The 15,370-nt window shown below is 42.2% G+C and overlaps 1 protein-coding gene across 1 annotated transcript in view; it reads left to right on the top strand.

Annotated features, from left to right (window-relative positions):
* Nucleotides 1-1,593: 1,593 nt before the first annotated feature.
* The window catches only part of LOC109952999 (junction-mediating and -regulatory protein-like), a 16,004-nt gene continuing 2,227 nt past the window's right edge, over nucleotides 1,594-15,370 (top strand). Inside the window, exons 1-3 of the mRNA XM_020588338.1 lie at nucleotides 1,594-2,992; nucleotides 7,790-7,963; nucleotides 14,854-15,004. Of these exons, the coding sequence (XP_020443994.1) occupies nucleotides 2,129-2,992; nucleotides 7,790-7,963; nucleotides 14,854-15,004 (1,189 nt within the window). The 5' untranslated portion in view covers nucleotides 1,594-2,128. The remainder of the gene's footprint in view (nucleotides 2,993-7,789; nucleotides 7,964-14,853; nucleotides 15,005-15,370) is intronic.

Genomic DNA, 15,370 nt, shown 5'->3' with positions numbered 1-15,370 from the left:
ATCACTGTTGCAGTGTCACACATGGTGTACACAGAATACTGCTGTGATTATTGTAAAGTGTGAGCAGTCTTCAGAATCTGTGCTTTAACATTAACACTGTAATGGCTAATTGCAGTCTAATACTTTGTTTAACACTTACTGTCCTGTTCTTGTCATGTGGATGCTCTCTATCATAGCTACGGTGGGAATGCCAGGTATTCTGTGTTGCGTTGTTTCATTGACCTTGTATGTGTGTAACTATCACCCGCACACAGCCTGCGGGATTTCATCACATCCTGGACTTCATGAGTTTTGACTGGAATAAAACTCTTCTGACGTGGAACAATAAGTGTGTGTGCTATGTTTAGAGAATGAATTTATCAAACTGTATATGATGAGTAACAGCCCTCTCTCCCCTGTCTCTCTCTGCTACTGTTTTTACATAAACATCAGGGATGCATCCATGATGGCGATGCGCCGTCGAATACAGGACTTGAGTCCCGAAGAGATAGGTGATCTGTCCAAAGACGAGCTGCAGAGGCCAGTGACCATGGAGGACTTCACCCTCACACTCGACAAGATCTCCAAGTCCGTCTCTGCCGCAGACCTGGAGAAATATGAAGCCTGGATGGCTGAATTTAAATCAATATAGGGAAACGTAGCCCCTTCATAAGTTTATCTTTGCTTCACTATCTTTTTGCCTGTTTTGCATTTGTTTGTGGTCATTTTGCCTTGTTAGGTATTTTTAGTCAGATAGAAATTGGATAGATACTTTATGTATTAGAAATGTTTAGTGGAGATAGGATGTCTAGTTAGACTGTTAAATGCTTAGTCATGCTTATGAGTTTCTACAGGGTACATCTGGTCAAGGATAACTAGAGAGAAGAGTTGAGGACTGTCAGCAGACAGGGTGTTTAATATTATTATTATGACGTGTAGAACTGTAGCCTTAGCCATAATATGTTCTTATGTTTAAGTCACGACATGTACTAGAGGTCGTGAGAATGTTTTTAGTTACACACCACTTAATCAACAGACACACACACACACACATTGATTTGCTTCATGTTTTGACTACTACTATGGCCAGCTGCAAAGATGGTAACAGAGACGCCCCGGTTGACGTTTCTGTGTAGTATGGGGCTAGCCCAACCGAGGGGATATAATGTATAGGCCTGGTGGGTTCAGGGTCTTTCATCTTACATCTGCCTGCGAGCAGTTTGGAGGTGCAAGATACCTGAGCGTGTAATGTTAATTTTACCTGTGATCCTTTGAATAAATCAGCACTGTTTTGAAGTTACTTGGACTGTCTCGTCTCTCAGAGTTAGCAATGGTAACAAGAACCAAAGACCAACAGCCTCTATAAAAATGTTTTATCACTTTGTCATTGTTTTCGCTCTTTCATTTTGCATGTTTCTGTATTCAATTTGTCTTTTTTATACAGTCGTTTTGTGTACCTACAGAATAAAAATAACCTAAAAAAAAATGCCCAATCAAAATAAACGCATTAATCAGAGATGTTGTTAAAGGCCTGTGAATACGAGTTTTAAGGGGTGGTCTAAAAAACAGGTTAAACCATCATATTTACAATTCTCTTCATTGAACGTAAACTTATCATCTGGGGGGGAAGGGTGCAGCGGTTAAATCCCTCCCCGGATTTGGCCAACACGCACGCATCTCGTCTGCTTGTAAACAGAAGCTGACACGTGACACTGAGAGCGGAGCTGCGAGACCGCATTGTTTGCAAGCGGACAAAGAGCGACACACTGAACCCGGACAGGTGAGCGGACAGGTGTCATGACAACCGACGATATCGCCGCCAAAATGAAGCCGAGCTCTCCATTTCGGTTACACGGCTGTGTCCGACGAACTTCTCCATGTCTGACTCCCAAATCCGACCGTTTGGAGGGATAACGACGTCAGCTGCGCTCTCGCACGCTCGCACGCAACTGGCGGCGTGTAAACAAAGCTGGGAGTCCTTTGTTTCTCATTACAGTTTAGTCCGTTAGTTCGTCTACGCCAAGTTTTACTTTTCTAGCTGGCGGCTAACGTTAGCCAAGTGGTAGCTAGCTGTAGCCTTTAGCCTCGACACAGAGGAGGTTTTTCTAGCTAACGTTAATCCACGTATCTGTTTTACTGGCTGGATGAGATGTCATTCACCATGGAGGATCACTTGGAGTCCGGCTGGGTGTCCGTCCGGCCCAAAGTCTTCGATGAAAAAGAGAGGCACAAATTTGCTTTCATCGTGGCCTGGAACGACATCGAGGGAAAGTTCGCCATAACCTGCCACAACCGAACTGTTCAGAGACGGAGCACTTTTCTGGACCCGCTCCTCGACTGTAACCCCTCCGCTACGCTTCCTGCCTCCGATGCCTCCGTGGCAGAAAAACAAACAAAAAGTTCAGGCACGACGAGGAACGATGCGGGTAAAATTAGACCACATTCCATCCCCAAAGGAAAACCCGCAACGAAGAGTGTTGTTGGAGATAAGAAGGGTTTAAAAGCCGGTAGTCCAAAGACATTAGAGTGCGTCAGTCACGCATTAGAGTCCTGGGATATTGTGACACCCAAAGTAATAGACATCGAGATCCTGGACCCCGTAGATGTCCTGCTCTCTCCAGATGATGCAGACCCAGGGGATGGTGAGTCCAGCGGCCGTGAGGACTTTAGCTGGGCCGGGTTGTTCTCCTTCCAGGACCTGAAGGCAGTCCACCTCCAGCTGTGCGCCGTTAACTCGGATCTGGAGCCGTGTTTACCCTCATTCCCGGAGGTGCAGTCCGGCGTGTGGACGGTGCTCTTCGGTGCCCCCGGGCTGTCGCAGCGGGAGACGGACGCCTTGTGCTACCAGCTGCAGGTGTACCTGGGTCATGCCCTGGACACCTGCGGCTGGAAGATCCTCTCACAGGTGCTTTTCTCGGAGAGCGACGACGCGGAGTACTACGAGAGCCTGAGTGAGCTGAGGCAGAAAGGCCATGAAGATGCGCTGGAGCGGGCCAAACGACGCATGCAGGAGGTAAAAGCTGTCATCTTTGTCCCATGTAGTTTTGAAGAGAAGTCGTTTACTTCATGAATGAAACATATAAAGCCTTTATTAGTTGATGCGTGGTAATAAAAGCACCTTTACACTGTTGAAGGTCAGTTCTGTTTTATTAGAAATGACAAAAATGTGAAAGAAAGTCACGCACTTGGTAAAGAACTCCAGGCCTCTTCAATCAAACTTGTTCCCATTGATATTTTTCAACTTTTGCAGTTTAACCATGAAACAGGTATTAAATTATGTCCTGTGTTAGTATTAAAGTGAAACAGCAGAAACCATGAGACCGATCCTATACATCATGCTGTTTTTTTATCATTCTCCTCTTCCTTTGTCCCCCCTTGTGATGTGCCATCTCTTGGTGCACATTCACAGGCCTGTAACATGATCTGGTCAGGCCAGACATCACAACCCAGTTGGCTGAGTGGTTTGCAGGGGGTTAATGTAAAAACAGAGGAACAATTGGAGGTGGAGTCACAGTAAGAAGTGATGTGTCACCACAGATTGTTCAATTGTTAGTCCAGCCAGCTGAAGACGTGTATTGTGCTCAAAAAGTATTTGAGAAGCTATTGTTTATTCTCATTCATGAGCAGACACCAGTGATAAACCCAGACTGTGAGGTCTAAATAAAATCATGGTCAGGATCGGTCTCTGTGCTGGAGAGGAGACAAAACCTCAGGCGATGTCTTTCCTCTCCTCTGTTGTTCTGCTGTGATGTCTGTCACATTGTAGTTTAGTGGGACAGTGTTGTAGCTTTGTGTTCCCATGACGTGATCCACCCTGGGCTGTGCGGGTACTTTTTATTTTAGTTACTAGCACATAGATCCTCATGTGTACACGGCATATGCACACGTCATCTGCTGTATTGCTGAGCTGAAAGCAGTACTGTCAAGAGCTGCGACAGTTAGTTGCAATAATTGATTAGTTTATCAACAGAAAATTAATTAACAGCTATGTTAATAAACCATTAATTGCTGAAATACTTTCTTGAACATAAATGAAAAACACTGATGGACATTTTTTATTTCCTGACATCTTATGGGCCAAACACTTAATGCAACAAAATCAGCTATTTATTTTATATATGAATCATTTGGTGTATAAAATGTCAGAAAATGGTACAAAAAGCCTGTTACAACACCATGAAGCTAAAGGTTATGTGTTCCACTTCTGACCAACAGACCCACTATTTAGTTTACTATCATATAAGACAGAAAAGCAGCAAATATAATGTTTTCTGAACAGGGTGGTACCTGTAATAGATGCCAACTATTGTCTGTGAACCATACGCACGTGTTTTTCTCCTGTTCCTGACTGTCTAACTACTGGTGGCTTTTTTAAAATCTCCTGAAAGATATTTCCCAGTTCTTTTAACCAGGAACTCAGAGAGACGAGGCGGACCACTTGGATATAAAAAATAACCGTGCTGGTTTATTCAAAAGATCACAGGTAAAATTAACATTACACGTCCAGGTATCTTCACCTCCAATACTGCGTGCAGGCAGACTGAGAATGAAAGACCCCGAACCCAACAGGCCTGTACATTATATCTGGTTTGGGCTAACCCCATTCTACACAGGCACGTCAAACCGTGACGTCACCTGATATGCCAGCTTGCAGCTGACCATAACAATAGTCAAAACATGGAGAAAATCAATGTGTGTGAGTGTTGATTATGTGGTGTGTATCTAAGAACATACAGGACATTCAGGGACATGTCCGGACATTGAGCCTCGGAAGATATTATGATTAAGATTACGGCTAAACATATCATACAGTAGCCACTTTCTATCTAGTTATCCTGGAACATAAACAACCTGGAGTAACTCCTGGAAATGAGTAAGCATTTAACAGCCTGAGCTAGACATCCTGTCTACACTAAAGACATTTCTAATACAACAAGTATCTAACCAATTTCTATCTGACTAAAAAATACCTAACACTCCAAAGCTCTTAAAACTTAAAACTCAGTCCTCTCATTAATTATTACTGCATTGGAAAAGCCCAGATCCTCCCAACTGTACTAGCAGACATTTCTCATTCTTACATTTAGAGACTGTCAAATACTCTACGTATAGCCTAGGTTGATGGCTCAACCAGTTCGCAGCCACCCCTGTGTTTTTGTTTTTATTTCACTCACCTGGTTTTTCTTTTACTATATATATATATAAATAAATGTCAAGAGAATGTAGATGTAATCACTGTGCCATTAGGTGTTGGCTTTTGCTTATGTTTTAATAAAAAAACAAGGGTTAGCAAAACAGAAAAGAAAAGCAACAAACTGTAGTGAGAAGCTAGAACTTGGAAAATGAGTGAAACCGTTAACTGATTACTAAAATAGTTGCTGATTATTTTCTGTTTACCGACAAATTGTCCCACGTCTACAGAGTGGACACACTTTCCCGTTCAAGTCAAGGGGATGATGTGTGCAGGCGTTTGACTGGTACTGCATGTTGCTGCTCTGGGAAAGCTTCAGAGATTGTGAATAGAATGAACCCACATTGCCTAAAGCATTTCTTGCACTAACTTTGAATTAGCATAGAGCGTCACCCGAGAAAGACGTGGCATTCCCTTACAGAATTATTTTACAGCTCTTAAGTAACAAAGGAGCTCAGGTCACAGTCGAGACGTGTTCTTCCTGTGAGATGTTTGTTTCAAAAAGTCGTGCAGCCAGACGGAGCAGATTTAGCATGGACAGGCTGATGATAGGGCTGGAGCGGCCATACTGTAGCTCAGATCACTCAGCGCGTCCTCTGATTATGTACTCATTGCACATTGAAGGGTTTTCACTTAACAGTTAAATTAAGCAACAGAACATTTAGTTTTTAATTATATAAGTTTGGAAAGTGAAAAAAGTACATTTACTTACAGCCACCCTGTAATTTAGAGATAGTTTTGTTCGGAAAAAGAGTCACTTCTGAGAAGCTGGAACTGGGGAATATTTGACATTTGTGTTTGTAAACTGGATTAAATGATTAATTTATCCTGCGACTTTAGAGCAGCAGCTCTTACCCTTAACACCGTCAGGCTCTGTGGCTTCTTACTCTTCATACACTGTCACAAACAAGTAGATTTGACTATGTAAATTTAATCACAGCAGAAATAAGGATGTTGTTTTATACTCTAAAAAGATGCCCTTGTTAAATGGAAGTGGAAAAGGAAAATGTCAGTCTAGTGTCAGTGATTTACTCTGAAATTCTCCAGCACTTAAATCTCTAGAATAAGGTTTGCTGGAATCCAACTGTACAAGTTAAAATGATACAAATGCCACCAGTTTTGTGGTTTGTACCCAGGCAGGAGTCGGCTCATTTAGGCCAGGGGTTGTCTTGGCTCAAAGCGGAGCTGGTGCACAGTCGGCCACTGGTTTCCAAGGAGACATAGACCCAAGGTAAACAGTAGGAGCAGTGTTCGAGCTGAATCATGCAGTGTCTGCCCCAGTCCCCAACATGGAGGGCTCTGGAAAAGCAGTGTGAAGTTAATATAAGAGTCTGTTCATATCTGTAGCTCTGTGTAGAGAGAAGAGCACTTTATTCACCACTTTGGATGAAGATTGGGTGGTGGTACATTTCAATATTATGCGAGACAGAAGTTAAGGAGAAGCACTGAGAGCCGGGACATTAATGCTTGTATGCACAATAGCTGTTGTGATAGCGTTTATCTGCTGAACAATGAACAGTCTGTGCACGGCTGGACATATGGTATGAATCAGCATCAGCTGGGGCCAATTAGTTCTCACTGTACTACACTCACACAGTGTACTTTATGGTATCATTCCTGACCACACACGCCACTGTGCCTGCACTCTCATGGAGAGCCTTTACTCTTGCTTTTATAAAGTAGGCTGGAATTTTCCTTCATCTTTGAAATAGGTTTTGTTTAAGACTTAATCATCAGTTTGTTAGTTAGACGTATGTTTTGCCAATTAAACTTATCATTGTTGGCATCTCGTCTTTGTGAGTGAGCCTTTTCTTTTCTTTTTTTAATGCAAGTTATGCTATTAAATAAGCTGTTTTTGACACTTTTTATGGCTTTATGAATTTGCCACTCACTTGGATGCAGATAAGTCGGGTGATATTTTTCTAGTTGTCGACATATCCCATGAAAATACCAAAAATGACAATATATTTGTCCTACTGTGTCCGGAAATTATTAAAAACACATCAGGTAGTCACACCGTTACTGTGATGACATGTTCCTTCATCAAGTCAACATGGGCGCTGTAGCTTATTTTGAGTCCAACCCACCTGCACCATCCTTTTACTACTCCTTCTTGCCAGAGCAGCAGATATGGAGCTGAAAATATTCTCCAACAAATAAACAATTTGAGTGAGGTTTAGTTTGCATGATGTTCACTAAAAACAAGTCTACAGGTAATATAAAGTTTATGCTTATATTTTTATTATGTGGTTATTTTTGTCTTATCCAATAATCACTAGTTATTTTTATTGATCAATTAATTGTTTGTCAAGCTTAAACAGTGACAACAATGCTAAATACTCTGCCTCAAGACTGTCAAGTGAGGGGATTTGCTGCCTTTCTTTGCTATAAATCACTGGAAACAGAATATCTTTTAAAATCGTCACCTCTTTCTCCGCAAAGTTGTGACGGGAGTTTGACCTTTTTTTTTTTTTTTTGTATGTTTCACAGAATAAATCCATGAATCAAAAAATCGACAGATGAATCTAAAATGAAAATAACTGTAAGTTTGCAGCCCTGATTGTCAGTCTGTTTACGAATAGGATCTGCTACATCTCTGCACTCTCTGTTTTGTCCCAGGTGTTGGACAAGCACAAAGCCATGGACAGCATGGTGGAGCTGCTGCAGGTGTACCCCGAGGAGGACGGGGCGTATGGAGAGCTGCTGGAGGCAACGACTCAGCTGTACCACTTTCTGCTTCAGCCTTTCAGGGACATGAGAGAACTGGCAATGTTGCGTAGACAGCAGATTAAGGTAAAACACACACACACACTGATATAAATACCATCTGTTTTAGAGTTTGATTTAAGCAGGCTTAGACCTCACTGTAGTCAGCTAACTGGTCTGTCCTGAAACACACTTTGACTTGTGTCAGGCTGCTTCTCTACTACAGCACACTGTGCAAGTTACAGTGCTGCGTCTGTTGGCTGCTTGTTTTAAAAGTTAAGGTTAGTGCTGGGAAATGAGCCCTGAACCCGGTAACGTCCTGCACTGAGCCTACTCTAAGCCCACTGTTATGACATTAGCATTAGCTGCTGAGGCTGCGTGTGGTGTAGTAGCCAATCTGTGCTAGCCTGTAGCTCCAGGTTGTAGGGCACAGGGTCAGCCAGAGAGGCTTTATGCCCTGTCGAGAGCAGCTTAACAACCAACATGAGCATTATTACAGCAGCCACTAAATCACTCTGTAATTCTGCAGCTTTAGCACACACTTCTGTTTTCCACTCCACTCCGTCTATGTTGGGTTCCTTCATTAGTGGCTTGAGAAAGGAAGCGAACCAGTAGACTGATCTCTCGCAGCCTTCACAGAGCTGGGTTCAGTGTTAGCACAGGCCAGGCAGGGTCAGCGGGTCAGAATTCCACTTGCTCCTTGTCCACTTGTTTAACAACCCAGCCTGAGGACGTGACACTGACTTAAATCATTTACTAAAAAATATCTTTGATAATACAGTAACAGAGAGGATGGATTTTTTAAGTAAAAATGAACAATTTCACAAACATCCAGCAACAAAACCAGACAAAAGAAAATATAATTTAAACATGGTAGATTTTATATTTTTCAAAGTAGCCACCTTGTGTTTATAGATACATAATCATCATCACCATTTTGCATTGTTGTTCACCTGTAATCTCTGCAGCTAAGTTTTGTGTTGTGCGCTTGTGCACATCCTCACTGCTTTTTTTTTTGGCCTCACTGTGGGGAGTTTGAGAGCCCAAATAGAATATAAATGAGATATTTAAACACATGATGGACAGTAAGAGTGTTTTCAGATACAAACCTGTACTTCCAGTAAGCACAGTGTACAGGTGTGTCCATTCCACATAACTTCAGATGGTCTGAAAACAGTGAGGGAAACGCGCCAGTGGCAAAAATAAACAATGTTATCTGCCAGTGAGAAACAGCAGAACTTTGCCGAGGCCTGTGTTGTGTTAGACCATCCTGTGCCGACACAGTACTGAGTGCTGGACCCACGCTGCCCCTATCTCTGTCTGCGTCTCTCCTTCTCTCTCACCGATAGCCCCAGTCATTCACCCTGTGTTGTGCTGGGAGTACTCTCCCTTCTCTGAACTACACTCCTTAAACAGCTTGCTGAGTGACCAACACAAGTAACAGTCTGGGTGTGTTCATGACTATGTATTATGATGGAATTTGGGTTCCTGGGCGGGTGCTGAACTAAGTTTAGAGATTTTACTGAATCACCAAAATATATGTAGGATTTTTTTTTTTCTTGCAGGATAAGTTTGGTGATAGTTTGTATTCTTGTTATTATCAGTAAATCCCATGAAAATACCAACAATAAAATGATCCTACTAACAAGTGTCATGTGTATGCAAAGGCCAACATATAGTCACATGTTGCTGTGTGCCATAGAGCGCCACATCAGGGAGCCACATTGTTGCACTGGGTGCTGGTTTACTTCTTACAGTGAACATACACTGTAGAGTATTCTATATCTGAAAATGGTCACCTAAAAATGCACATTTACATTTGTAGGAAATTGTTTAGCCTTTTTTTTTTTTTATCAAAGTATACTGTATATTCATGACCTGTTTTTAAAGATTTACTAGTAGGAATGAACTGAGAGCCACAGACAGGTTATGGAAGTCGAAAAGTATTGATAAACGGACTAATACTGCACATTATTGGTTTGGGTCTTTTTACTGGATTTGTTGATGGTGAGGAAAATATAAAATTAATCATTTTTATTCATAAATCTGTAGATAATTTCTCAATTTATTGAAATTGAAAGTTAATCTTTTGTGCTGTGATGTGTCAGAGAATAGATAAATTGGAGGTATGGGCTTTGAAAGAAGTGGACATTTAATGAAAGATACCTGGAACTGCATTGTGGGAATTGTAGTAACCAGTGGTTTTGGAGCTTGGCCCATACCAGGCCTCTACTGCTTTGACCTTTATCTGTCCCCCAACTTCATAGAGCTGCAACATTAAGCTGCTATTGCTAGAAACACACTTTTTAATGTATAAATGTAACATAATGTGAAGCTCGGCCTCAGAAGTAGTGCTAAAAGGTGCCACATTATGAGAAGAAACATTTGAACTGTTAAAATCACTTTTACCTGAAAACTTTTCTGCTTGTTTCTGGCATCTTGTTGAGAACCTGATCTCTGTATGATTCCAGAGTTCCCAGCTCTACCACCTGCTTCCCTCAGGGCGATCCAACGGCTGAAAAAAACTCTATGCAAATAAATCCTTGATACCAACAAAGGCCGTGGGTTGCTGCCAAATTGATGAGCCAAAGGAAAAGAGAGGGGGTGTCGGGAATTAGGACACAGGATACTGTAATTTACATGCAGTTTGCATCTTGGTTGATGTCACAAAGGTGAGGTGAAAAAGACGAGAGCAGCAGAGTATCAGTTGCTTGCCTATTCTGACTTCATCTGCAAGTGTGAATACACCTGGCACCTGTGAGGTCGTTGTAAAGACACCGCAGTGCTTTAATCTGCAAGCCCGACTGTTGTAATGGACTGGAGTTAAGGTCCAGTCATGTCAGCCTGAGGCGTTAAACAGGAAAAGATCTAGATGATCTGTGGGATTAATTTATACAGTGTTTTGTAGCTGCGGCATTTCAAGGTTGTTGTGTTCTGAGGCTACACACACCTTTACAGTGAATACAGCTAAGGGTTATTTTCTTTATTTGCTAGATTAATTATTTGGTTTGTAAAATGTCAAGAAATAGTCAATAAGGCCCACCTTAGTTTCCCAAATTTCAAGATGATTTTCAGGTTTTCAAATGGCTTCAAATCTAAATATATTCTCTTTACTGTCACATAAAACAGAAAAACCGCAAGTGTTCACACAGGAGAAGCTGAAACTTGAGAATGTTGGACTGTGTTGTTTAAAAAATTACTTAATGACTCAATTATCCAAATAGTTGCAGATCAGTCTCACTGATCAACTCCTAGACTGGGTAATCGCTGCAGCTCTGAAGTTAATATTTATTTGTGTTTCTACAAACACTGCTGCTCCTTCCACTCAGCTCAGTTGTAAACATCAAACTTAATCAATGAGTGAAAGAGCAGATGGACTGATAAATGAATTGCCAACAAAGCGTGTCGAGGAGTTTGGTGAATGGTGCATTATGGGATGGCCCATGTTGCAGCCGTGCAGTGGTGGTGTCCTGTTGCCTGGAAGGTCAGAGGGCAGCCATGAATAAAAAATGTGGTTTCTCTGTCTGAGCACAGTGAGCTCCAGTTACTGTTTCACATCGACTGTGGGTCATACTGATGTGACGTACTGGGCTGCAACTAAAAAATACTGCCAGTTGTTTTCTCAGTATACCAGTGAATTGTTTTGTCCATAAAATGTCCAAAAGCTGAATAGTTCACATACGTTTCCTAGAGGCGAAAGCGACACAGTCTTCTTTTATCTGAGCACCCATCCAAACTGAAAGCATTTAGTTTAGTTTCTCAAATCTTAGAAGCTAAACATGAAAGTGAACCATTAACACAAAAAGATCCCAACCGAGCATTATGTGATGTGAACATTGATGTAGTGTTTCTGTTTTCTCCACATTTGGTCTCTAGAGAACATTTGTGGCAGGAGGTGAATGTGGGACAGAAGCAAAATAAACCACTGTGTGTTCATGGCTCACTGACATGTTTAATAGTGGAGTTCTGTGGCTCAGGTTTTAGCTACACAACCAGTAGTTGTTAGTGGGAAGAATTTAATTTTAATGAGATATGTTGATAAAGAGAAAAATGGTGAATATTTAAAAATTTGCTGGCCACCATTCAAACTTATAAGCCAGTGTAGAACTAACTGCTGTCATGTCTAACCATCCCCCACAGCTGCCTGATAAACACTGCCTAGTACCTAACACCGTGTCAGTCGCACAAAGGCCTTCATGTACTGTTTTAACCAAACAAGATAAGGGCCAGCATGACACTACGCATGCTGAAATCCCTGCGCTTCACCACAGGAACTGGTGTCATGTCTATTTTCAGTGAGCCTGACATGCCTGTGTTTTGTCACCAACAGTTGTTAACCCAGAGGTGTTAAAGCAGCCATTCAGTTACACGTCCCCTGCTGCCTCAAGAAGACTAGTAAAAACAAAGATAATACACTTAATTGTGCTTTTTGTTTATTGGCTTTTACAGACAGGATTACCAACGCAGTAGGATCTGCAGCTACTGTGAAAGAACTGTGATCTGTGTGGCTCGACCTTTATGTGTACCGAAGTGTTGCCATTGACCTTGTCTGTCCTCATTAGATGTCTCACACTGTATGATAATGAAGAATGATGAATGAATGGTGCGTACACTGTACGCAGCTTTACAGGGTCCTGTTAGACCTGCTCATTCAGACCGAAATCTATCTGTATTTTGGTCTGCAAATATTTCACAGACAATATGAAAAGAAAAACAAAATGGCAACAAAAAAGGCAGTTAATTCCAACAACAGTACAGCAACAGTTGTGACCCTTTGTAAAATCAAAATCGTGGGGGGTGGCTGTAAAAAAAAAAAAAAAAAAAAAAGTTGCACAAAGGCTTCGGAGGGAAACTGATCAAATTGCCTCAAGTGATGACTCAACATCCACTGGGAAAAATCTAGGGGGTGTGGAGTTATAAACAAGTGAGTTTACAAGACCACTGCCCCACTCTGACAGTACATTAGCTAACATGCCAGGATCTCTGACAGAACTGTCAGTGGTCGCGTTGCATTGTGGGTAAGTAGGCACCATGTATGGAGTAAATAAAACCCAGCAATCTTGCTGATTTTGATCCACTGTGACACTGACTGGTTTACATGCTAAAGCAGCGGAGTGAAAACAACTCATGTCATATTGGCTTCCTTTCATTTTAAATAGCATTTCAAATACTTTCGATTTTAGATGTTTATTTGCACATGGTTAGTAATGTACGAGCAAACAGTATGATTCAGTGGATCCTTAATTGTGATGGTTGTCATGCTCTCATTCAGGACCTTTTTAGGCTACCCAGGCGTTCAGACACCGGGAGCCACCTTTGGCCAGTAGTGTACGTACATGGTTTCTGCTTTGCATAAAACCAGTCAAACAGTCATGTTGACGCCGAGATATTTTGCTTTAGTCTGAGTTGGTATGAGCAGGGACAAAGTCAACGACATGCATGCCTTTAAAATGCCACAAGTGTCGTAGGCAGTGTGTCATGTCGCCACCAGGTCTGACTTATCTGCTAAAGGGAAGCTCTCACTGCTATTTGTTGCTCTGTGGGTGTTATATGTGGGGTCCTGCTCGTGTCCTTTAGTCACATGTAGGTGTAGGTCTGTCATGATTATAAAGGATCCCTAAACAATGAGATCATGGCTACAAGGGACCCAAGTTGTATTTTCATTTTATTTGTTTCTCCCCATTCTTGAAGGTATTTTTTTCTTCATGGCCTCTGACGTAATGTCTTCTTCCCCTTGGTCCCACGTTCAGCCCCAAACCACTCCCTGCGCTTGTCTCACATGCAGATGCGTGCTGAAGCACTGAATATGCTGGATAATGGAAATCAAGGCCTTTGAGATTTGTTGGTTATTGCCACGGTCCTGTTTATTTATGTGTACCTACATCTGTTTCACATTGCCATATTAATATATAGGACCTCACAGGGAGTTAAGCTCAACTGTCTGTGTATGTTTTGTTCCTGGGGTTTGTATTTCTCAGTCAGCACCCAGGACAGGACTCCACGTGGCACAGCTTTTCTCCGGTTTCTCCCTCTTTTCACATGGCCTGACATGAGCCAGTAAAGTGTGCCATGTGATACAGTGCATTCAGACGTGTTTTATTATCAGAGATGTTTTTATCTTTTCTACCAGCCCAGTAGGATACTGGGTTACATGTACAGGCATGTCTTTGGTCACTGCTCCTTGTTACCACCATCTGCTGTAGCTTGGTGGTATTACAGAGCACTGTAGTGATGGTCTAGATTAGGGCTTTTCAAACACTTTGATATATTTTGTTATATTTTGGTAGGAGGCTACCTCTGTGCTGTTCATATTGCCTGTCCCTCCTGCACTAGCCGGCTCTGCTCTCTCCTAACATACTCCTCTCTTCATGCATCTCTTCCTGACCCTCTCTTGCTGCTTCAGCAGTCCCAGTAAATACTAAAAATGAATTAATTGGATCACTAATTGCACTGGTCGGACTGATCAGCTTTCCCACGTGTATTGTTTTATATTCACCTGGACTGAGGAGGCAAACATTCGGTGTCAGAGTTTATGAACTAGCATTAGCTTTATCCATTTACACCCATGCTATATACAGCGTGCTAAACTTGGCAACAGCTGTATTCTACTCTTAGCTTGGCTAGCCTTACTAGCTGGCTAATAATGTATTACAAGAGTTGTATCTCTGTCATTGACAGCATTGTGTTAAAAAACAATCATTGAGATGAGGAGCTGAAACATTTTGAGCTTCATAAAGACAAATGTTAAGGCAGAAGTGTTGCATTGACGTGCACACAGATGTACAGGTGGTCATAATGTTGTGCCTGATCAGTGTTTATGTCTAGTATAATATTGAGGTGCAGTTGTCTCAGTTTTGTCTGAGGGATTTCAGTGTGACACAGCTTGAAAACCCCTGGTTTGTACTGACTAAACTTTGTTACCTCTGCTGTTGCAAATACTGTATATATGCTGGATGTACTTGCATTGACCCCATCAGATCTCTCTGGAGACGGAGCGTCTGGGTCCTCGTCGGGTGGAGAGCCTGAGGAAGGAGGATGAGGAGTGGGAGAAGAAAGCTCACGCTGCCGTACTGTCCATACAGGACCTGACTGTCAAGTTCTTTGAAACCACAACTAGAGCGCAGAAAGGTAAACACAGAGAGAAGGCGCTTCCTCTCTTTATAAAGCCCTGTGTTGTGACCTCTGACTCTTTCTACTGACAATTTACTCCATAACGAGGTGCAGTTAACACTCCATGTACACGGTACATCATGAACAGATCATGTAGGCCAACATAGGGGGCGACTGTGGTTCAGTGGGTAGAGTGGTCGTCTCTCGGTTGGAGGTTCGAATCTCAGTGCCTGCAGTCCACATGTCGAAGTGTCCTTGGGCAAGACACTGAATCCCCAAGTTGCCCCCGATGGTTAGACCCATCGGTTGAGTTGGCGCCGCAGATGGCTGCCATCGGTTCTGTACCGGAAACAAATTCCTTGTTTGTAACATACTTGGCCAATA

Source organism: Monopterus albus, unplaced genomic scaffold (genome assembly GCF_001952655.1).
Source record: "Monopterus albus unplaced genomic scaffold, M_albus_1.0 scaffold530.1, whole genome shotgun sequence".
Lineage (NCBI taxonomy): Eukaryota > Metazoa > Chordata > Actinopteri > Synbranchiformes > Synbranchidae > Monopterus > Monopterus albus.
The sequence above is the reverse complement of the archived record's forward strand: the minus strand, read 5'-3'. Positions and strand labels throughout refer to the sequence as shown.